The 24831-nt window shown below is 37.9% G+C and overlaps 3 protein-coding genes across 7 annotated transcripts in view; 2 read left to right on the forward strand and 1 right to left on the reverse strand.

Moving 5' to 3' along the window:
- arhgap31 (Rho GTPase activating protein 31) overlaps positions 1–12819 on the forward strand; it is a 30085-nt gene extending 17266 nt beyond the window's left edge. Inside the window, exons 7-12 of the mRNA XM_084413477.1 lie at positions 2998–3205; positions 3436–3560; positions 6406–6465; positions 6945–7745; positions 8354–8490; positions 9563–12819. Coding sequence (XP_084269603.1) covers positions 2998–3205; positions 3436–3560; positions 6406–6465; positions 6945–7745; positions 8354–8490; positions 9563–11791 — 3560 coding nt within the window. The 3' untranslated portion in view covers positions 11792–12819. The remainder of the gene's footprint in view (positions 1–2997; positions 3206–3435; positions 3561–6405; positions 6466–6944; positions 7746–8353; positions 8491–9562) is intronic.
- A 514-nt stretch (positions 12820–13333) lies between these two features.
- On the reverse strand, positions 13334–16524 carry tex55 (testis expressed 55). Of its 2 annotated transcripts, XM_084413484.1 has the most exons (4): positions 15549–15897; positions 15273–15441; positions 14856–14918; positions 13334–14102 (listed from the first exon to the last, which is right to left on the reverse strand). In XM_084413484.1, the coding sequence occupies exons 2-4, from the start codon at positions 15411–15413 to the stop codon at positions 14046–14048; spliced, it is 261 nt and encodes an 86-aa protein (XP_084269610.1). In that variant the 5' UTR covers positions 15414–15441; positions 15549–15897; the 3' UTR covers positions 13334–14045. The 2 variants fall into 2 exon arrangements, with proteins under 2 accessions (XP_084269610.1, XP_084269609.1); XM_084413483.1 differs by having other exon boundaries at positions 15273–16524.
- An 84-nt stretch (positions 16525–16608) lies between these two features.
- The window catches only part of zbtb20 (zinc finger and BTB domain containing 20), a 68387-nt gene continuing 60164 nt past the window's right edge, over positions 16609–24831 (forward strand). Inside the window, exon 1 of one of the 4 annotated variants that reach the window (XM_084413478.1) lies at positions 16609–17586. The gene's annotated coding sequence lies outside the window, so the exon portion shown is untranslated. Of the gene's footprint in view, positions 17587–17639; positions 17843–24831 lie in introns of those variants that run through there. The other 3 variants (XM_084413481.1, XM_084413480.1, XM_084413482.1) reach the window with 3 other exon arrangements.

Here is a 24831-nt window from a genome sequence, read left to right on the forward strand (position 1 = left end):
TCATTTGGTATCATTCGAAAGCTTAAACACTCTGAAATTGGACATCGCCGTAACGTTGAAACAGAACTTTTAATCCTTTAGGCGGGCTACATTTTTTGTGATATCAACTTCAAATTTGGGACACAACTTGGTTAGACGTATGGCTTTGATTTTCTAGCAATTTTAGGGTACGTTTACACGACAACGACGTACTAAAAACAGATTCCAAAATCATTCATGAATTACAACCTTTTAAGTTCAGATCTATGTTAAAAAAGGGGTATGACATTTAACAGGTTACGTTGTTAATGTAGTCACAATGAATGGACTATGCACTGTATCTCTAAACAGCTGTGCTGTGAGCAAAGATGCCAGATGTTGTTAGTATAGTCATTTAAAAACCTTCATTCAGAAAGGAAATGTGTAATTTTTGAATGAGAAGAGAAGCAGTGAGAAGATCTTTTTATTTTTTTTAATGTAAACCATCTGGGTATATTCTGTAATCATGCTGTACAAATCAAAACAAAATATACAGTAATTGGAAATTACAGCTCATTAAGGTAATTAGCACCTATGCTCAGTGGAAAGCCATCCGGTCTCACACAGCTTGTGATAATTTGATCAGGGGACTTGTGCTTGCTTTATCCCATTCTCCTAAAGCTTTTGCATTAGGCTCCGCTTTTCTAATAATACCCCTGTTTAGAAATCTGCCTATGAGTGTGCTGACCAGAAATAAAGTATGTCATATTAGTATGATTGCAATTCAATTTGCTGAGAACGCACAACTAATGCACAATACAATTTTCCTCTGGGTGTTTGCATACATTAATAATATCTTCTAAATAAGTTTGACTGTGCTATTCGTGACAACAGTGATGATGGGAGTCAGGAAATGGGTCTTAGATGTGGAGTGGGGTGTATACACAATGGCATGAGATCTGCAGCCAAAAATGGACAAGCAAAACAATAGGCAAGTTACATATAAAAAAGCAAACTGGTAATGGCTGCAAACAAGCAATTGTGTTGAAGGTGTGTGCAGTTATCTACCCAGTGTGTTTTGAGTAGATACGGTACATTTTGAGTAGATATCGTATGATGAAAACAGGGTATCATTAACTAAAGCTAAAAATACTAATAACATGTTTGTTAATTGAAATGAAGCTTAAATAAAATAAAATATAAATATTAGAAAATTAGAAATGTTGAAACTTTTTGAAATAAGTGTAAGTTGAATTACTAAATGTAAATTTTACTTTATGACCTTAAAATAAATTAAACCTAAATAACATTAATGAAAATGACAAAGGACATAACTAGATTACTATAAATTGAACTAAAAACGACTGAAAACTGAACATATAAAAATAAACGCTAATTCAAAATATTAACTCTTTCCCTGCCAGCGTTTTTTTTTTTTTTAAGTTACTCGCCACTGCCGGCATTTTTGATCACTTCCACAAAACTTTTATGGCCCCCAGACTATTATGTTGTATATATATCAGTACATTTGAAATATATCAGAAGAAAGAAGAGTCTCTGCTTTAATAAAAAAAATTCAAAAAATAAAATAAAAAAGTTTTATTCTAGCTTCATGCATTCTGTTTTTCTCAACACTTGAATGTGGGCAAGTTTCATAAAAAAGTTTCATCATTTTGAACAAAACGCCCCCCTTCCCTCACCATATAACATTGAAAACACAGAAAGCCGAAAGATTCCGTCAATGGCGGGGAAGCGTTGTCTCATAAATGACGTTAAATTCCCTCAACTGCGGGTAAAGAGTTAAGTAAGGGATAATCCACGGCTAGCTGTGCATTAATCGATTTTAAAGCACGATGTGGAGGCAAAGAACCATCGATGTGTGATCAGAGTGCATTTTAATCGTTTAATGGATTATCCCACTTATACCATGGTCATTTACCTGTATTGACAAGTTGAAGATGTCACTTAGGTTTGAAGTGCTACATTTGACTGGACGTGTTAAAGCTGCATTCAGTAACTTCGGGATTTCTTCGCTGTATTCTCGCTTTTTGCTCGCAGGTTTCTCTCTATAGCTCCCCCCACAGCTTCGGAATAGATATTTGACAACACTGTTGTAAAAACTCGTTGGCTATTCTCAGACACCTGAGGCTAGCAGATCAACGACATCAAAGCAGATGGGACATTCTTTAAAACGTCTTCTTCCTTCGGGTTCGGACAGCGTGAGGGAGCGCAATAATGACAGTATTTGAGCGGATTTCTTTTGGCCGTAAAGCAATTGTTTACATCGCGAGACCTGATATCACGCGAGACTTTCTGCCGCGGCTGCCGGCGGCCCGCCGTCTCAAAGTTGCAAGTGCGAATTTTCCGCTCACGGGCACCAGGGTGGTGCGAAACGACCACCATTCAACCCGAAATAAGTAATATAACCATTCCAATGACTCCGAAGCTGTTCAGTTAAGGTAAAAAAGTTACTTAGTTCACCTTTAAACGATGTTTATTTTCATCAGTTACCAACTCTTAGATCTAACATTCTGTCCACTTTAAACCAGACACAAAGATAAAGTAGTGTAATCTGATTGAATTATAGGCCTAACATTTATAAACATTATATAACATTATATTAGCCTTTAAAGAGAGTGCGAGAAAGATGCGTGTGACTTACCTCTGTTCATTGTCTCTCGGGAATGAAGCTGTTAGTTGAATTACTTCAAAAACAGCAACGTTACAACCTCCTTGCTGAGTAATATAATGTAGTGAGTGTGCAGGAGAGCAATCAATCTCCACTCTCTGTGTGCGAGTGACGTGTGTGTGTGTGTGTGCACGTCAATCGAGCATTCAGACAGACCATGGTATTACTAAAACTATAATATAAATAATAGTAAAATAACACAAAAATACATTTTAAATGACATGCATGCAGCCATGACTTGATGATCTAGAATAAGCATGTGTCTTCACAGGCTTTGACCTCTTTTTAGTGATGCAGAGTTTTTTTACTCTCAAGACATGCTACATGCAACTGTTTTTATGGTTTTGTAGGCCCTAGCATGGCCTGTGGGGAGAAGTACGCCACCTTGCCCGCCAGCACACAGTGTGGCCCCATGAAGCTCATGAGTCTTGAGGAAGCACAGGCTCGCTCTCTCAGTCCCAACCACCCTGTAATGAGAGAGAGGCAAAGAGAGAACAGCCTTCCAGATACCAGCACTGCGGCAATGTATCATACAGTTATAGATCTGTCTGACAGCAGGTATGATATACACCATACATTTATGCTCGCCCACACACTCTCCTAGCATGTGTACTTTAGGTTTAAACATTAACAGTGTTGAAACTGTATAGGCATACATGAACTGTCACCGTTTACAGTAATCCAGTAATGCTTTTTAAAACCCAGAGAACAGCATATGTTAAACATTTCTACATTTCAACATTTTCCATTACATTCTCAAACATTTATAAACTTTTCTCACAACACAGAAGAAAATTCTCAGGAAAATCTAAGAAGTGGAAGTCCATCTTCAGTCTTGGACGATCGGTCATCGACTCCAAAGGGAAACTGAGTCGCAATGGGAGTGTCTTTATGAGAGGCCAAAATTCCTCAGGTAAGAAAGAAAAAGGAAAGAAACATCCAAAAAAACAATAACAAAGATAAAAATGGGAAGCTCTTAGTTCAGTTTGACTAAAAGCAAATAACACCGTCAATGTAAACGATTATTATTATTTTTTTTAAATAGTATTTTTGCCTGATGTACAGACGTGTTCATATGCAGAACACATACTGGCTTGCTTTACTGATGGCAGAGATTATTGTGGGTTATATATATAGTAGTACATAACAAAAATCTGCATATTTTAAGAAGACATTAAACATTAAAGTCGGCATGAAACGGAAGTTGTGATCGCCTTTTCTTCCCTATTGTGACTAGGGTTGGGTATCGTTTGAAGTTTGAACATTTAGATATCAGTCATATTTATTCTGTGCCGTTCTGCAAAACACTCTGTTGCAGCTGAATACTATAAACACAAAGCAGCAGCCTGAACACAGTACTCAAGGAAGCAATGGCACAGATAAATACAACTTTATAGATGAACACAAAGTTCAGGTACAGAAATTTAAATCAAATGCAAAACAACACTGCATAGATTTTTATAAATAAATATAAATCAATCCTTGTTAAAGTTGCTAAACTTATTCAGTCAAGATCAGTGGGTAATTTTCATTTTCTTTTGTTCTTTGTTTAACGTTAATGACACAGATGGCATCAGGTATATTAGGCTGCTGTCACTTTAAGAGCTGCACGGATCCAATATACAGTTATCAACTGTTTACATTCACTTAAAGGGGAACTATGCAGTTTTTTTAGCTTAATTTACCTTAACGTCAGGAAGTATCGCGTGATATCAGGTCTCGCGATGTAACGGATTGCTTTACGGCACTGCACACATGCATTTATATGCTAGCCTTGTGTGTATCATACATACCTCAGTGGACATGGCTCCGTGCGTTCGCCGGCTTCTTTAAAAACAAATGCACATGACCAGAGGGAGAAGATGGGGGGAGGGGGAGAGTCGCCAACGAGTTTTTACGACAGTGTTGTCAAATATCTATTCCGAAGCTGTAGGAGGAGCTCTATAGAGAAACCTGCGAGCAAAAAGCAAAACAACAGCGAAGAAATTGCCAAAACTGCATAGCACCTAACTCATAACCAACTGTGTATTAGGATATTTTGACATTATGTTGTGTGTATTTGCCCGTTCAAGTGCAAGAAGATACGAAAGAGAACTCAATTCAGTATTCATGCACTATATGAGAGGCTGCTTTTTGCGCGTACTCTTTGGATGTGTGTGCGCACAGAAAACTATGGAAGCTTGTTTCCGCCACAGAATAAAACATTTTAAGAGATAATTGCGACTTTTTATCTCACAATTGTGAGTTTACATCTCGCAATTCTGACTTTATTTCTCAGAATTTTGAGATATAAAGTCAGAATTGCGTGAAATAAAGTCGCAATTGCGTGTTATAAAGTCAGAATTGCGAGATATAAAGTCAGAATTGCGTGAAATAAAGTCGCAATTGCGTCTTATAAAGTCAGAATTCTGACTTTTTTTCTCGCAATTGCGACTTTATATCACGCAATTCTGACTTTATATCTCCCAATTGCGTGTTATAAAGTCAGAATTGCGAGATATAAAGTCAGAATTGCGTGAAATAAAGTCGCAATTGCGTCTTATAAAGTCAGAATTGCGTGAAATAAAGTCGCAATTGCGTCTTATAAAGTCAGAATTCTGACTTTTTTCTCGCAATTGCGACTTTATATCACGCAATTCTGACTTTATAATACGCAATTGGGAGATATAAAGTCAGAATTGCATGATATAAAGTTGCAATTGCGTGTTATAAAGTCAGAATTGTGAGATAAACTATTCTGAGGTAAAAAAAAAAAAAGTCCGTCTTTTTTTTCCCCTTAGAATTGGACTTTATATCTCACAATTGTGAGTTTATATCTCACAATTCTGAGAAAATATGTCAGAATTGCGAGATATAAACTCGCAATTGCGTGTTATTAAGTCAGAATTGCGTGATATAAAGTCGCAATCGCAATCTGACTTTATAACACGCAATTGCGACTTTATATCTCGCAATTATGACTTTATAACACGCAATTGTGACTTTATTTCACGTAATTCTGACTTTATATCTCGCAATTCTGACTTTATAACACGCAATTGCGACTTTATTTCACGCAATTCTGACTTTGTATCTCGCAATTCTGAGAAATAAAGTCAGAATTGCGAGATGTAAACTCGCAATTGTGAGATAAAAAGTCGCAATTATCATTTAATTTTTTTTATTTTGTGGCGGAAACAAGCTTCCATAGAAAACAGCACACGAGTGCCGAGCTGACTTCTCTTTCATGTCTTCTTGCGCTTGAATGGTTTAAAATGGTTTGTGCGTGTCCTATTGAATCCACGGTTCTTGCAAATTTTGATCCGGTGTATGATTTCTTTGTGCTACCTGCTCAGATTTTGCAACCTCCCATTAAAACAGGTAGCACAATTCGACAGGGAAAAATGCTATCTATCAGATTCATGTGGTTTGAGGCTTTATTTTTCACCCTACCCTAAAAATAATGCAAATACAGTGTTGGTAGCACAATAGTATAGGTAGCATTATTTGGCAGAACACCTGTTGTCGTACCCAACCCTATTTGTGACTCGGCTTCTCGAAAAAGATAAAAAAATAGGGGCGGGACTTGATTTTGTCTATCGGGAATTGATTGGATGGTTGTGGTTTGCTATTGGGTCGATCTCATGTGAGTGACAGGTTACCCCGCCCTCAAAATTATATTTTCGTATCATAGCTAATTTAGTTTTTGTTTATGGTCAAATTAAATTGTAAAAAGCTTTATGTAAAATGTTTTAATGCTTGTTTCCTCTCTTAAACAGAAAAAACTGCAATACGGCCATCCAAAAGCATGGATTCTCTCTGTTCTTTTCCAGCAGCAGGTGGGGCTATATCTCCATAAATATACTTACCTCAGTGTGCTGTCATTGTGCATTTTATTTTATTTAAAACAAAAGGTTTGTACAGATACATATAATATAAATTTGTATAAAAATACATTAGATATTTAAAAGCTAGGTGTCTGTTAAGGTGTCAGTGTGGCACATGGCCTATAGCCTATAAGGCTTTTTATCTGTTTATTAGTCTCTGTATGACTGAAATATAACAAGTAAAAACCAACTGGTTTTGAGTGGATGTATTTAATGGAAGGCCTATAACTAAGGCCATGCTTCCTTTGACAAACAGTGTAAGTTTAATGCTTTATTTTATTAATTCTAATAAAAAAATTGGTTTGATATTGTGTTATGTCATACAAACATTTTTTAGGTGTGGCTGAAGTGTGAAAATGCTTTTTGGGACTGCGGTATATTTGTGGCTTTCATGAATCACCACCAGTTTTCTCTTTTTCAATCCCACTCAGATGAGGACAAAGTACCAACAGAAGGAAGCAATGGCATCTTCGTCCCAGTTCTTAAATCCCGAACCCTGGGCTCAGATATCAACTACAACCTGAACAAAAAAGATCAAAATTCGGACTTAGATCCTCATAATGCTTCAGGAGGATGTCTGACTGAGAAAAGAGACGGAGCAAATGCCTCTTCATCACCACCTTTATCCCCACTGCAGAAGACTCTTCCAGAACAGCTGAAAGTTTTCAAAGGTGACGACCGCAGCGGCTGCCAGCCCACATCTCCTAAAAACCGTCGGATGTTGTATTCTGGATCTGCCAATAATGGATCATCTAGACCGTCTTTTCCAGGCAGCCTGTTTCCCCTGGAGTCTTCACCGCGGCACCAACGGAAGGCCCTCAACATCTCGGAGCCGTTCGCAGTGTCTGTACCTTTACGTGTGTCTGCGGTTATTAACTCTAACAGCACCCCCTGCAGGGCACCTGGCAAAGAACGGGACAAGGGTTTAGGGGGACTCTTTAAGCCTCCCAAGGAGGCCGGACCTCTGGAAGCCCATCGCAGGGAAAGCATTGGCACTGCTGGGTTCCCTGTCCACATCAGTGGCAGCAGTGGGAACTTTACGTTCACAGACTGGGAGACTGGACTAGCAGCTCACACCAACAGTACTGGGTACCGAGAGCACCCGCTTAGTGACAGCAGTGGAGGCAGCGGATGCAGTATCTATAGCAACAGCAGCTCTTTCCCCATGGAGAAGGAGGATCAGACAGGGGAAAGAGATATTACAGATGCGATCACTCTGGGGACAACAAAGAGTATGACGATTTTAGTGTGTGTGTGGGTGTGTGTGTGTGTGTGTGTGTGTGTGCGGTTCAAGTATGCCCTACATTATGCAGACAAAATATACCTTTTTTTTGGTCCCCAAATGAGGAAAATGGATTATAAATCAAACTAAATTATGTTTTTTGAAAATGTAAAAACGCCGAACGTTTTCTGTGATGGGTAGGTTTAGGGCTAGGGTTAATATAAGGGGAGAGCATATACAAGTTGTAAAGTATAAAAATCATTATGTCTATGGAAAGTCCCCTTAAAACATGAAAACACAACGCGTGTGTGTGTGTGTGTGTGTGTGAATATAAGTGTATTTTAATTTAGTGAGAATCATTTTAAATCTGCATTTGTACGTTGATTAATTACATTTTAATATATAGATTTTAAAAAAAATTGGGATTTTAATCCCGACTAGCCCAGCACAGCAACCAATGTTGTGTGTTTGGGTTTGGGCTAGACTGTCAGATTTGTAATGGCTGATGAGGGAAGTGATTGGCAATCACATTATTTTTGCAATTCTGTTTGGTGATGCTGCTGCCACACACTGCACCTTTAACTCTACTACCCTGACTGATTATCTGTACTTTCTCAGGAAAGGATGCAGAAGTGAGAGAGCTGATAGCCAGCGTGGAGAATTTTGAACCTCAGGTGTCATCTGAGACTAAAGCAATACGGGAAGAACTGGAAACTACATCAACACAACAAGAAATAACAAAATTGGACAAACTGGTATGATTTGAATTGATAAAACATCAATTAAACAGAATTAATTGTACCCCTGTAGTTTTTAATAAGATTGAAGTACTACTAGTATATAACAAGACCAAATCATTGTAAATGTAAAACTAGCCAAGATGAAAAGATAATAGTCATACACATTTCTATTATTTTCTATTTTATTCTGTTCTAGTCTATTATTCACTCCTAAATTATATTTAGGTCATAATTTATGTATTAAAAAATGTTTAAAGGGTTAGTTCACCTCAAAATGAACATTCTGTCACCGTTTACTCACCCTCTCATGTCGCTTCAAACCCATAAGACTTTCGTCAACTTTCGTTCAACATAAATTAAGATATTTTTAATGAAACCTGAGAGATTTCCGTCCTTCCATCGTAAGTCTAAGTAACCAAAACTTTGATGCTTCAAAGAGTTCATAAAGACATTCTAAACATACTGTGTGAATCGGGCGGTTTAAGAGACACAATGGCTTTATACGATGAACAGATTTAATTTAGGCTTTAGGCTTTTATTCACATATAAACACTGATCAGCGAATGTACATAAAGCACTCATTTAGGGTAAATGGAAGCTCAAGAATGTTTGCTTGACGTGTGAGAACCAATGAGGATTGATCTTGTGCGTCAGTCGAGTACGGTTGAGGTTCCATTTTCCATATTTGAGTGCCTTATGTATGTTTGTTTAAATGTGAATACAAATTAAATCCGTCAATTCATCATATAAAGCAATCGTGTCTTTTCAAAAGACAGCGCAATTCATATGGATTACGTTTAGAATTTTTATAAAAACATTTGGTGGAATGGGTTTTTAATGGAGGGACAGAAATCTCTCAGGTTTCATTAAAAATATCTTCATTTGTGTTCCAAAGGTAAACAAAAGTTTAATAGGTTTGGAAGTACATAATGACATGATAAATGATGATAGATTTAAAAAATGTAAGTGAAGTAACCCTTCAAGCCCACTGTCTTAGACATAATTGTGGCCTCAGAAATATTACTAGAACAAATGCCTCTAACCAGTCCTCACCTTTTTTTTTTTTTTTTTTCTTTGTGCTTGACAGGAAGTACTCAACGAGGTGTCATCGGCTGGCATGCAACAGAAAGTTTCAGTCACTGAGGCTAAAACAAATATGCTAGATGAACAGGTGAAGCCCAGCTTCACCAAGATGACTGGAAACGAGGACAGTCTCAAGCTAAGTGGTCAAGCACGGAGAAGAAGTAGTTTGCCCACAAATACTGCATCGTCAAAGGGACTCTTTATAGACCTTACCAAAAACGTAATGTTTGATCATTCTGGTGCTACTACATTTAATTCTGTCATGAAGCATTTGCCTGAAAGATTGTTGTCATGCGATGGTGGCTGGAATTACTTGGATAATGATTTTGACAGGACAGACCACAAGAGACTAGAGTCACAAAACATAATAACAACCAGTCTACAACTTTCCCCATTTCTCCACCTAAAGGAAACCGATATTCTCCAAGATGCAGAGCCATGCAGTGAAGAGGAACTAAGAACAGATCCCGTCGAGAAAGACAACACTTCCAAAAGTGACTCGAGAGATCGCTCAAACAGTTATGTAAAATCGGATATTCAGACTGCTCTTCACTCTGACTCAAAAGAACCATTAGTAACTAAGGATATTTGTGAAAAAGGAAATAAGGAGGTTAGTGATGAACCCAGGAAACTTGACTTAGCAGGAAGAATCAAGGGAAGCTTAGAACGACTCTCATCTTGTCTGAACGAACAGCATTTCACATTGGAAATTTTGCATCAAGATGACGTAGACACATGGGGGAGTAATTTGGGTGGTTTGGATCAGGTTGAACCATGGGAAGACTTGTGTTCTGCAAAGAAGTGGGTGACAAGCCCTCTGCACTCACCAAAACTTGAGGATCTCTTACCCACGCCAAAAGAGACTATGCCATGTCGTGCAATTCAAAGCCAAATTCTTGATAAGCCAAAAGTGGATGAGCTGCGCAACAGCAAGAAGGATGAAGCTAAAGAACCAACTGTGCTTATTGACATTACATCATCTCAAACAGAGGCTGCTATAACATCCTGTGAACTTGTAAACTTTGTAAACCCAACAGGAAACAAAAATGCAGACACTGATGGAGCTTGCTCTGCACATGTAACAGCGCATTTTGACAGTGATAACCGCAAGTGGATGGGAGACAAAGAAGACAAACTTGACGTTCCACAGGTCAAGATATTGAAGACATTAACTGATTCAGACGAGACCACTGAACTGCGAGACTTGAGCAAAGCAAAACAGAAGCGCTCTTCTGCCTCTCAGAGATTTCACCGACAGACATCCCACGAGTTCTGCATTGTGGAGAGAAGTCAAGAAAACATTAAACCCAAACTCAGGCCATGCTCCCTAAACCTTGATTTAGGACACCAAGGTTTCAGAGACATCTCAAACAGTCAGTATCTGAAAAGTGCAAAGCAATCAATTGCACAGGAATGGGTGGCGCATGAAGCCAAGCATGGAAGCTCATCTCTAGAGTTGGAGCTATTCCTGAGTGGCTCCAAGGCACCAATGCGACGCAACTCTGCACCAGTCAGCGTGTCTTCAGTTCGCACTGCGTTCATGATCAAAACCTGCCAAGCTAAAGCTGTTCCTGTTATCCCACCAAAAGTTCAGTACAGCCACATACCTCATGCCCTACTTGAGGGGAGCACTGATCAAGTCAGTAAGAGTACACCTGAAAAGAAACCTGCCAAGAGCAAGTTGGGAAAACCAGGTTCTGCGCTTCCCCTCCAGAAAGTCAAAGACAACATGGAGGAGCTGCCAAGCAGTGAAGCACCATCAGGGGTTCAAAGACAGAAGCCCACGAACAATGCGACATGCAATGAGAATTTCAAACCAACGTCCATTCCCGATCTTCCAGTGTTGAGAAGGAAGCGATCTGCAAATGGGGACACCTTTATGGATCGTCCTAGACCTGAGCGCTCAACGCTTCTTCAGAGATCGTCCTTCAGAAATCGCCCAAGACCTCAAAGTCTCATCCTGTTTAGCCCCCCTTTTCCAATCATGGACTACCCTCCGGTAGGGCAAGATGGCAAACTAGTCCTATCTCCCATTAAAGCTGAAGCCTCACCGTTTGACGTCTATGCAAAAGAACTAGCTGAAAACCTCAAAACTCCTGAGGGGGTGACCTTGCGTAATAAAATGACTTTGCCAAAGAGTGGACAAAGGCTTGAGACCTCAACCAGTTGCTTTTACCAGCCACAAAGGAGGTCAATGATATTTGACAACAGAAGTAACAGGCAAATTGAGTGAGATAAGACTGACTTGTTACTGGCCATCATGTGATAACTAGCAAACTTCTAGCTTATCAAATGTGCCCGAGTGTCAGTGTACCCTATAGAACACATGGTGATGCTTGGAAATCAAGATGCCGTTAATCTTGATAATCAGAATTGTAAGTATTAAGCTTTGTGTAAAATTATGCTGCTGCTGCTGCTAAGGATTTATATCAGAGATTTTTTTTTTTTCTATCTTTGCAAGAAAACTGAAACATGCCTAAGGATAAACCTGGGAAACTTAGCATGCTCCTACTGTATATGTACATACAAACTGTACAAGCACATCTCAGTTTAAATCGACTCAATTCCCTTCCTGTGGAGCTGAAGGTCTTTGTGTCTGTTGTTACTTTATCATGATTGGATCATATTATGTTTACAGTTGGAGCATTTATAAATTATCTACAAATCTGCATGATGAAATTAGGTGTTCAACATGCCAGCCAATGAGAAAATAAAACTATTAAAATAGTTTGACAAAATATCAACAAAGAAACAAACATTTATTTATTCAATAGTGTCTTGTTTTGTCATACAAAACTGTACTCTAAAGAGTAAAAATTACTTTGTACAAATGTTTGGGGTAAAAGTCCAATGATTTGAAGATAAAGGTTTAAAGGTCAATGTTCTTGAATAATTCAAACATTGCTTCTATGTGTTCTCTTCTCTAGTGGATATTGTAGGATATGCAGTTTTTTTATATATATTTTCAAATCTCCTGATTACTTGGTTAACTGAAATGTATGAAACAAATATGGTGAGGTTTCAAAAAAATAAGAATATAAAGAAGCTGTCCGTATTTTATATAAACCATAGAGCAGAGAAGAAAATGTATTTTGAGGCAGACAAGGATGAAAGATCATGATGATGTTGTCAGTTATTGTAACCAAAGAACACTAATCTTGTAATATGTTCTTTTTGTATTCAGTCACATTGGATTTATTGTATGTATTCCATTCTAAACAAAATAATAAAAGTACTTCACATGTATTGTGTACACTGTGACATACACTTAAGCATTTCAATGCCATATTTATCATGTAAGGGAACGCAGTTCTTATATATATTTTTTTATGTCTTATACAAGGGAATGGGGTAAGTTTTTCCACTTACCAGCAGTTGTCTTTTAGGCAAATAAATTATAAATTATAAAAAATAGAAGAAAATCATGTCTGATATTTCAGGATGTGTGCAAAAATGGAAAAGAAATATAACATACAATAAAGTGGTTCAGGGACACTATTTGCTTCATGCTGTAGGGGTAAGCTGTGTCATGTCAAAGGTCACTGGAATATAGGAACAATTTACATTTCAAATAAAACAATGGCCATAGTGTATATAAGAACAAGAATCACATTCCAAAGTCTTATGTTGCAGAATAATATTCAGTTTAATATTTGAATACAGTGAAAAAATGTACAATATTTTTATATATATACATGTAAAATTGTAACCCTTTTGAAAAATTAATCATTTTTTTAGAACCGGTAAAGCATCTATATAAAACCTAATAGTTTTTACTTCACTAACAAATTCTTATAGCATCATGTGATGGTTAAAATGCATCGTATTCTACTCTCGTTTACTCATTAAATACATATTAGAGTTGAGTTTAAAAATACACAATAAATGCAAATAGACAATGTAACTCAACTTATTTTGACATTTATTTTCATTTCAAAATGAAGAGAACGCATGTAATAAACCAGTCTTGAAACACAAGATGTTGCTCCAGAGTAAATGTAAATAACTATAGAAATACACTGTAAGAAGAGCCAACTATAAACAAAGACTTACGTCATTTATGCAGCTAAAATAATTTGAGTACAGAGCAAAAGCCAGCTTGTGCCTGGCTTACAATGTTATGGAGAATACTTTGCAAAATGTATAAACTTAGAAGTTGCTCTATCTTCGTTTTTTTTTCAGATTACAATATACAATCTGAGAATTGTGAGTGATAATTCCAGCATGCAAATCAATCCATTCTGTGGCTCCGATATCCAGAGAAAGCCTGCCAGTAATTCCTCTGAAGTTAAATATATATATTTTTTTAGATATTTAGGTCAAACTTGATAAATTTGGAAGACAGTTGCTTGGAAACAACAACAATGCAGAGTCACTGAATGACCTGCAGCAACCAACACACCTCACGCTTAAAGAAATATATAAATAAAAGTATAAACATGGATTCAGTTCCTTGCAAAGCCATTGTTACTTTGCTTTTGAATTCATTATGATTTGACAAATGTATTGCTTGACTCATCACGGATTTTGATCTTCATTTGCACCTGCAAAAGTTTTTGTAAAGTCAGTTGTGATAGATGGTTCACAGCTATTCAGAAATGTCACTTTTTATTATTAAATATAATCCATAAAATGAAAAAGGTACATTTAAATCATGCTTACAAGCCCACGTTAAATTGCCTGGACAGTGACAACATGCAATATATTTATCAAACTCTTTCTCTTAAATAAGACTGCATATATCGTGTGTACACACACACACACACACACACAAACACACACACACACAGAGCTATCTTAGCTATCTAAATGGAGAAATTCCATAGATGTAATGGTTTTTATACTGTAAAAACTGTATATTCTCTCCCCTTACACTAACACTAACCCGAACCCTAAACCAACCCATCACACAAACCTTTCTGCATTTTTACATTTTCAAAAAAAAAAAAAAAAAACTTGAATTACTTTATTTTTATTCCAGATTTACAAATGAGGAGGTCCCTAAAGGGAGGTTTTTGGAGATTTTGGTCATTTCTGGGTAAAAATGTGTCCCCAAAATATAGTTATGTAGGTGCACACACACAACACAACACACACACAGTAGGCTATATATCTCCAATAGATTAGGCTCTATCCTTCTTAAATATACTGTCATCAAGAATCATTCTAGAAAGACTCAAATCTGTCCAGATTTTGGATATTGTCTGAAACAAATATATATATATATATATATATATATATATATATATATATATATATATATATATATATATAAATAAACATAAACAAACAAATACCTGTTCTAACATGAACTGAAGTGGATCATCTGGTCTATCAAAAACCAGTTTCTCTGTGATGTCCTGAAATAGCACAAATGAGACTGTGAGTGAAAAACACAAAACAATTAAATGCTTGTCTTGGAAGTCTCAAGCATCAAAAGGTGCCTTCTGCTGCTAAAATGACATTGGTTGTTAGTAAGAGCTCTTTTAATGCTGTAGAACTTATGATGCAATATGTAGTTTCATTAAATTAAACTGAAATACAGCAATATTTTAACAAAACTAAATATTTTAACATAACGAACCGTTTTACTTCTGTTAGAGCTCTGAATTGTGCTTCGCCATTTTGTGCTAAGCCATTCATCACTGTCTACCATTTTCTTCGTAAGAAAATATATCAGTAACGTTAGCTCTGCAAGCTTTGTTCTTTCTCACCTGAAAAATCTGAAGAATATTATGAGTCTCCATATAGTTAACAGAGCGTTCGTAAGGGTCCGTGAACACTGATGTGGAACCACGAATGCTCTCTGCACTCTCGGTGATAAGCAGTTTTCCTGATAGAACAGAATCTGCCATCCCACAAAGTCTATGCTAATGTAGTCAACTAAAAACGATATATACAAAAAGTAAGTTGCGAAGAGTACTTCCGAGTAGCATTATAACTCAAATAGTTAGCGTTCGCCCTGTAAGAAAGGATATCAGATGCATTACCTCAGTTTAAAACAAAAATCAAACTTTTTTTGTCTATAGTCCGTTTTATGCTAAATAGAGAAATGAGACCGCGTTTCTATCTCGAGCAGGACGGTTGGAAATGACACCCTGTAACCCCTAGCAACTGTAAACAAAAGGCTTGAATGATGTCATTGGGCACAGTTCCCCGGGACATCGCCTTTGAATCGTGAGGAGTCCCGAAAAGGGTTGTTAAAAAAGCAAAAACACTGTGTTCGTACGGTCGAGATATTACTTTTGCAGTTGATGCCAATTTTACGATCTATTTTTGGACAAGAAACCACCTCAGAAGACCTCGGGCTAACGTTTACAATACGACTGACAAAGGGGAAGGAGGGGCTAAACTGCTGTTTCTAGGTTGCTAGTCGTCCTCAGCTGACACTTCGGCCTACAATGGGTGCATTTTATGTAGGGCAGACGGTGTGCGTGTCCCCCGGTGAACCTCTCGGCGAAACGTTGCTGTTCGTGTTTATAACCGAAAGGGGGAACTCAATGTCAAGAAAAGCTTTCAAGCAACGGAAACCTCCTACTAAGCGGAATAATATGGAGGAGAGGGATTGTTAGCCTACATGTGACGAAATACTTAACGTACGCGAGCCAAGGTCGAGCAGCTTTTATCAAATGAATGTACAGAAGATATATAAGTAACGTTATCGGTTTGTAATAGACCTCTTTTGACGTTTGACATCGCAAAACCTGGGACGTCGTAAACAATTCGCCTATATCGCTGCCAATATCCCGACATCATATTCACGTTAATTACTGTTCACTGCTATCATAACACTAAGACAGGATCAGTCGTTCGAAGGATTGTAGCCTATTCTGCTACATATATAATCTATAATCTATATGTATATGTATATATAATCTATATAGAGCATCTATCTATAGCGCATGAAAAAAAAAATCACTTAGGCTTGAAGGTTGATTATTCCTCGTCTAGACTACAGTCGACCGCGCGCGCGCGCACACGCACACACCTGTCATTGTCTAGACTGGGGGGTGTCGGGGGGAGGGGGGACTCGTGAACCACTATTGCATTATTTTGTGTCTGTCACAACGACTCTGTGAACGCATTGGGGAACAAAAAAGCTCGGTCTCACTTTTCACGATCTGATTGGCCCGCACTACCGTCAGCAACTCTCCTTACGTTTCCTTGAGGTCAGCTAGGGACGTTAAAAAATAAATAAATGAGAAAATAGAAATGCGTATAAAGTAAAAGGCACGGGGTGAACAATCTAGCTTGTTGGTCTGCAAACTGACGGGCAGCGTCATCATCCAATGTGGGACCAGATGTAATTCGGAGAAATTTATTGACACTGTCCCTAACCAATCTAAAGTAGGCTATCTATAAATGATCAACATGAGGGATTCTCGGATGACTGGCCTTTTGATCGAGGATGGGACATGGATTTCAGGGAGTTTCATTCGCGCCAAATAACAGTATTTTCGTGGTAACGTATGCATTTCTTTATGCTCAAGAATCAAGCAGAAGCTCCTCAAAAAAGGGACGCACCGAAATACTCTGCGAAAAACGGCGCACTTGTACAGTGACCGATCATTTAAGAAACTGAGGATGCGTAGTGTCCATGCTGGTTCAAACACAACAATTGGATAAGGCAGAATAGTTTCACTTTCAGAGCCACAATGGAGCCAGTTTCAGCGTTCCTCGCTGCGCGGAAGGGAGGGCGTGCGGCTCACCGATTGGGGTAAAGTCATGTTGAACGATTTATATCACAACCTACGTGCTTCAAGAAAGTCCATTCTGTTCCAATCGCCAGTAGAAAGGCGTGGCTGCCCAAAATCTTCGACGAATAGTGAAAAAATGGGAGGGCACGAGCGAGCTGCGTGATGTCCTCTCCGAAGGTAGGCTGCAGCGTGTGTTTATTGATGAGATGAAAGAAGATGGAAGTGAGAAATGAAACAAAGTAAGGGACAATATTAATAAACTCAGTCCTTGCCTGGGGAAAAGCTGTGAAGCGCTGTAGCCACTGGAGAAGAAAGACCCGTAAAGCAGCAGGTAAGAAATAGGGAGAGGAGAGGGAGGGGGAGGGAGGGTACTTATACCTACTATTTATGTTAGGCTATTTATAAGAGTAATAGCAGTCGTTCCCTAGAAATGTGGTGAAAAAAAAAAAAAAAAACTTAAGCATGGAGCGTGAACTAATAGCTCAAACGTAAGACTTGCTCATCAGTATTTCATACATAAAGCAGCTTTGAAGAAAACTTCGCGAAATTACAGTTTTAGTTGTGAAAGAATTGGCACTCTGGATTATGTGAGTTCTCTCTAAACATCTCATGTTTGTCTGGAATTAAACAAAAAGATTACGAAGTGACGTCTCGACCATAATTCCTTTGCCTGATCACTCGTTTTCTATTAGTTTAACACTTGTCGGGCTATCGAGACTTTGCCTGTAGTTTCTAATAAGTCGTATTATTTCAGTCGGCTGTGTGTTTTGATATTTTCGCGAAGTGTTAAACGTAACACTGAACCATGACACGAAAAGCTCAATACGACTCAACGGAGCCGCTAGGGACTTCCCTGACGTTACATACGACCAAAATATTTGATAGAATAACACCCGCTCTAACCGCGAGTGAAGTGTCAAGAATTGTATCGCTACGAGACTAAATGATCTGCTTCGCTATACAGACGAGATAGAAATGATAATTCTTAACATTTCAGCCGCTTATCTGGAGTCCTTTCCGGGCTATTGCTAATATTTTATTGACCCCGGTAGATTTGCGCGCTAGCCTCTGGTTTCGGGCTCTCCGAGGCACACATAATTGTTACCAGTATTGTTGTTTTGTGTAGACGCTGTCGGACAAATTCTATTCGAAAGTAGCCTATGGAGTTTTGTAGGGAGTGTATCTGGCGCTTTACCATGTCCGTTATTTGTCTTCATTGAATTAGGATACGCAGCGTATAACGAAGTGACCCGAAATATTAGTCCTCGTACCAAGAAACCGAAATTTAGATAAATGCCCATCTGTTCTGTCTATTCTAATGCTTGCACTTACTGAATGACCTCTTTTTGACTCCGTGTTGTGAAGTGCCAGCTTGTTGCCTATAACGCACGCGTTTGTAGGCTAAGCAAACAATAAATCACTCGGCCATTTTAACACAAAAAAACTTAATATGGCAAAGCGGAGAGGAGCGCTTCTTCAATTTTTGGAGGTTACGGGGCCTTCGAGCAGCGTCCGATCACAGCGCTGATTGTATTGTTATCTGTGTGTAGTACGAGACGGCGGGTATGAGAACCATGCAGTGGAAAAACACACCAGACACATTTTTCATTAATTTATCATATGCCCTCTGTTTCCCGACGCTGTATTATAAAATGTCTGGCTTATATAATCTGTGTATTTATAGCAAATGGCATGAAAAGGTTGTCAGTTGTGTTGGGAGATTCTATCCGATGTTGGCTACTTTGATTATTGGGATGTTTTATCTGAGCTGAAAGAAGAAAAACCCTGCTGTAAACAAAATGTAAAAATCCTATTTTTATTACAAATGTTAGCAGTGTGTAGTTTGCTTTTTTTATTTATTTATTTATTTATTTTTATTTTTTTGAATTTGCCAGTCTCTCAGACGGTCAATGCGGCCTTGGAAGTTTGACTGCACCCCTTTACTTATTGATACAAAAACACAACTATTGAAATAGCCTATACTTAATTCAACGTTTTTGTGTGTGATTTTTTTTTAAGTAAAGTGCTGGTGTGTATGGAGTAGAGGCAGATTGCATTATTAAAAAAAGAGGTTTGCACGTGTAAATCATGGCCTCTGTTATATTAACCCTGTGTGCTGCTCTATATTTGTTGCTAGCTTGGAACTGTTAGCCAGTCTCCTAAACCTGTGGATGTCTGAATAACATTTTTTTTTTTTTTTTTAACCTACTTAATGTCGGCAGTTTCACGATGAAAACTTTCATCTCTATCTTTTGCATCTGATTCAGAAGAGGGTGATGTGTAGGCTAGGCGTGCATTAACGTATGGCAACATCTTCATAAAATATTATAGCGTTCTCTTTTTTGCTTCTAATATTATTGCAAATGCATGTTAGAAACAATATGTCTTTCACAATTTTTTATTTTTTTCCCCAGACTATACTTTTTTTTTTCTCTTTAGCTGCTACCGGCCTCCTTTTTCATGGTTTTGTAAAATTCTTCGTGTCTTTGCAGGTAAGGGCAACGTCGAGGAAATTAACTCTTTCTATATCATGTCAAATTAGGTTTTTATTTTAGTCAGCTCATTTTGTGAAAATACAAGTTATATAGGTTATTAGTTAATGAATAAAGCTTCTCCCCCACGTGTACTGCTCTGCTTAGGCTACACGTTGTTCTTTATTGTGCACCTGTTTAATTCAGTTGAAATCCGTTTTTAATCGCGTGTGTGTATTAATTATTTTTTTTTCAATTCTTCATGGATGATCTGGGCAGTGAATGCTGGGGAGGAGGGCCTTGCCTGCGTGCAGGTTGTTTGTCTGTCAGCTTTACCGAGTTTTAAGTTGCTGTATGCGTGACAGATACCTTGAGATGTATGTTTTACGTTAGTATACGATAGTGTCTACAAAATCCGAAAATAAACTTTTTAGTTGAACGTGTCGCAAATACAAATACACTGGAAGTCCCAGCAGTCGCACTATAGATATAGCAATGCTCCTCCTGGAATTGATTTTCATGTGTTAATGCACCATAAACGAGATTTTTCTTATTACTTTTCTGTAATGAGGCTATAGCTCTTGCTCAGTTATGTGATGCTTGGAAATATGTGACACTTTTGTCTGTAAAGATGTGTGTGCCTTTTAAGGTGGTATACATGAGAGTTGATTATTCTTAAGTGGCTTTATGTTTCTTATTTAAACAATAAGGTATTGTTGATAAGTTGTATCATAATATGTTGTATCATATACATCAACTAAACATTAACTAAGAGCACTGCTTTCCCAAACATGAATTATCAATATGTAAGCCTGTATTTTTATTTGGCTTTATCTTACCTGTCTTATTTGTCTGCACTAAATATTAATGTGTTTATTAGTGCGATTATTGATCTGAGGGGCATATTGATTGTTGCTTATATATAATGATACACTTATTGAGTTTAATCATTATTGTGGCAATATAAGAGGTTGTGATCATGATTTGTGCTTTTTTTTTTTTTTTACCTTCAGTTCATACTCCTTGACCTTTGATCAGTTTTTGTGGATGTTTAATGATACAGCAGAGTGGTTTAATTTGTGTGTGTGATTATTGATTTATTAATTTAGCCAGTCATAGGTGCAGTATTAATACTTGTAGACTTAGAGTTAGTGGCAACTAATATAATCCCATTCTTAATGTTCACTAAAAGTTTTTAAAAAATGTTAAACATTCTTTTTGTCTATTTTTGGGGAGATTGAAATGATAAATTTGACCAAAAGACAACAAATAAATCCTGATCTTAGGAATATTGGGATTCGTAGATCAAAAGAAGGCATTGTGTGCTGTTTATTTTGGAAACATCAAACCCTCTTAGTGCTTCAAACATAATGCTCACATGCCACAGCCGAGACTAAGAGTTTGTCAGTTGGCTTGCTATTGATTATTTGACAGAATGACGCATTAAAAATATGCTAAATTACAATTAAAAAATACAAAATTTCAATGATATTGTAAGGTGATTGATCACAGTGGGTAGGGCTGTTCTAATTATACTCACATGATAGCAGTGATTACTGTTCTTGTTATACTGTTTGCTGTACTATTAGACCAGAGGTTACTACGTCAGATTGCAGAGATATCTTAACCAGTTTGGACAGTGACCTTCACTAATGTTATTAAATGTCAAGGTCAGATAATTCCTCTTTAAGGAATCTTGTGAGAATCTGGACAGGAGAATGAGAGAATAAAACAGAGCCAAACACACATGTCCTTGTTAACCCCCAGATGCAGAACTGACGACAGCTATACTTTACATTACACACACACATACACACACACACACACATGTCTGGTTCACTATCTTTGTGGGGACTCTCCATAGACTTAATGGTTTTTATACTGTACAAACTGTATATTCTGTCTCCTTACACTAACTCAACCCCTAAACCTACACACCACACACACACACACACACACACACACACACACACACACACAAACCAACCCCTAAACCTACACAACACACACACACACACAAACCGACCCCTAAACCTACACATCACAGAAAACTTAATGCAGTTTTACATTTTCAACAAAAAATAATTCTGTATGATTTATAAGCTTGTTTCCTCATGAGGACCTCAATTTAAGTCCCCATGAGTCTGTGTGCATTCAGGTTGAAGTCCACACTGGGATAGTAAAACGTACACACACACACACACACGTGTGTAAACCATAAAGTGCAGGGGTGAATGTCCATACAATTTTAAGCTTACACAAATTTCCTAATACCCATTCTTATGTATTGTGATAGTAAGAGGGAAGGGTAATGTAAAAAAAAATCTATTATAGGCATTTGACCTTTTAGCTTTGCTTTCTTCATGGTATAGTTGCAACAGCTAAATTTCAGCCTGGCATGTGTAATATTGCGTATCATAATGATCATGTTATATTCAGTTTGATTGCTTGGTATCCTGTGTCTGTGTCACATGGGTTGAGGAAATCCTGGACCATAGGATGGTTAACCACACTCCTTCCCGAATTGATATCCTGTATTATTTTAACATAATGTCTATATGCTAAGGTTTTAATTATGCAAACATGCATAAACAAGAATTCTTTATTTATTATGATGTTCAGGGCCTAACCAGTAGGAGGAGTCATTTTACTTTAGGGCTGTTTTTTCTTGATTTTTTTGAAGATAAATTCAACAAATTACTGGTAACATGTAAATGTGCCAAAATGCCCTTAACATGTCACTGAAGACAAACCAATAGGCATAAAAACTAAAAGTCAGAACATGAAGTTCCGTATTGAGTTGAGAATTACGGCTCATTTAGAATAGATCCATTCAAATACCGTATCTTATTGTACGCATTTTAATACATGATGATGTTTCTCTTACGCAGAAGAACAATTTGACATCAAAACTCATGACATAGCCTGAGGGGAAACCATGGTAACAATGGTCAGACACAAGACAGTGGCAATTTGTTCACACTTTGATTTTGCCTGCTTTCTTTCATGGATCTATCCATAACAATAAAGATATATGACCCCTCTATCCAGTTCTTTTGCAAAAATACATCCATATGTAAAAATGGCTTAAAGACGACGCAAATATCCCACGTAGACAGAAAACGCGAGATAAGATATGTTATTACACTCAAAAACAGTTTGCTTTTCACACTGATCGCAGAACAGTTTGTGAAATCCTGTTGTTTTTTGTTGTGTTGAGGCTATGAAACCTAGATGCTTGCGTTAACATCTAGAATTGGGTTGTAATTGGGCTGTGAAGTTGTGTTTTTTATTTCTTTTCAGTTTTTTTTTTTTGCTTTTCGTGAATGCTTGCAATGTAATTACTTGACAATTTAATCTGAGAGATCTATCAGAATTAGTGAGCTATCCACTTTTCCTAATTGAGCTGAACATTCCCTTACCCCTCTAGGCTTTATTTTAGAAGAATAAATTCTATTCTCTTTTTTTCCCTGCGTACGAGGTTCGTCTTGATGAGTGATTTCCTAATGTTCACGCTATTTTTAAGAATGTGGAGATAGGGCTGATTGGACTCACCAGATTGCACAGAGACTAGGCTAGATCTCTGATTCCTGTCAAGTTTGGGATTTTGGGCTCCACAGTTGTGAGCGGGAATGCTTGAACGCAACAGCTTGCGGGTTTAAAAGGGAATTCTTAATATAGGTCTCGACTGTATGCAAAATCCAGGTCAAAGTTGAAACCCCTTTGTCTTTTGTACATGTGCCTCTCTAAAAGTGTAATTGTGTTTCCTTGAACAGCAGCTGCTTCAGTGACGGAGACGTCCTTGTGCTTTCCACCTTGATTTATTCCCAGTGATGCATTTTTCCTACTTGTAACACATTGTAGTTTGTACTGTACGCCGTTCACCTCAGATGCCCCGAATGAGGCAGCGTCACTTACTCGCGCTATCTTATTCACACGCCCACATCAGGAAAACCAGTTTTAGGCAGCAAGGTTTAGACCTCACCTGGCGGACTAGTAACATTCACCTCAGAAAGAAGAGTTGCTTTGGTACAATGGGGATTTTCCACAGCGAGTGTGCCAACAACTCTTTCCCGCCCTTTTGCATACATAATTGTCAGTCATGTGTTGCAGCATTAACTTGGTGAATGTTTTTCTGCCTAAAGTTCGATGTGAAGCTACACTTGGGAAATAAATAAGCAAGAATGTATTTTCACTATGACATTGCCACAATGCAAACTACTTTTGCTTTCCCAAGGTAAAACATAAGCAAGGGTCAGGGAGTTTGTTTTTTGTACATGCATATAAAAGCCTTGTTCTTTTTTTCTCTTTCAGCGTGTATAGGCATAAGACAAAACGAGCACATCGCGAGGATCTTTTCAGCGTGTCTCTTTAAATGCATAAACGAGTACACAGGCATTTCACTGATGTGAAAAATGTATCTTGGATTCTAATAGGGAAGTTGTATGTTTGCCAAGGTGCTTTCGTGTCCTCAGCTAACCCCGGCACTCATATGGTTTTCTACAAGTCTTAGTGAGATCACTGCCATTTCTAAAGGAAAATATCTGGAAATGGTTTGTAAAAGGGAGATGAAAAAATAAAACAGAGGTAGTCAAAGAGTTCTCTCTCAGAGTTTGGCCAAGTTTACTTCTTATTTGTTTACAACTGGGCTGTATAAAGCGGGCCTGACGAACGCAAGGGAGGGAGCTGCTTTGGAGCACAGAGCACTCAGAGATAGAATGTCCTCCATTTTGGAGAAAAGGGCAGCTCCAAACGTGCTCCAATAGGAGAAGTAATAGCGACACATGGGTTAACAGAAACGGCGGCGCAAATGCGGAATCGAGTAAAGGCTGTTTCACACATTACCACTGCACATTGTTAACAAGTCTTTATTGTTACTGGCAAGACTAGTTTTTGAAGACGATCAGTGGTGTGCTGCTCGAAACAGTGGAGGATCTGGTGGGACAGATATATAATGTATCATGTTTCTGAGAACTGTCATCGAATGCACACGCGCGCGCGCACGCACACACACACACACACACACGTTGGGTTTTCATGTTTTATGGGGACTTTTCATAGACATAATGATTTGTATACTGTACAAACTGTGTATTCTAACCCTA

The sequence above is a fragment of the Rutilus rutilus genome (assembly GCF_951802725.1).
Source record: "Rutilus rutilus genome assembly, chromosome: 7".
Taxonomy (NCBI): Eukaryota; Metazoa; Chordata; class Actinopteri; order Cypriniformes; family Leuciscidae; genus Rutilus; species Rutilus rutilus.

Bases quoted from the DNA above. Each gene is read 5' to 3' on its own strand.
- tex55 (XM_084413483.1), bottom strand. From the start codon at position 15,413: ATGGCAGATTCTGTTCTATCAGGAAAACTGCTTATCACCGAGAGTGCA. The intron at 14,919-15,272 runs GTGAGAAAGAAC...GTGCTATTTCAG, and splicing joins ATATTCTTCAGATTTTTCAG to GACATCACAGAGAAACTGGT. The intron at 14,103-14,855 runs GTATTTGTTTGT...AAACTTTTGCAG, and splicing joins TTCAGTTCATGTTAGAACAG to GTGCAAATGAAGATCAAAAT.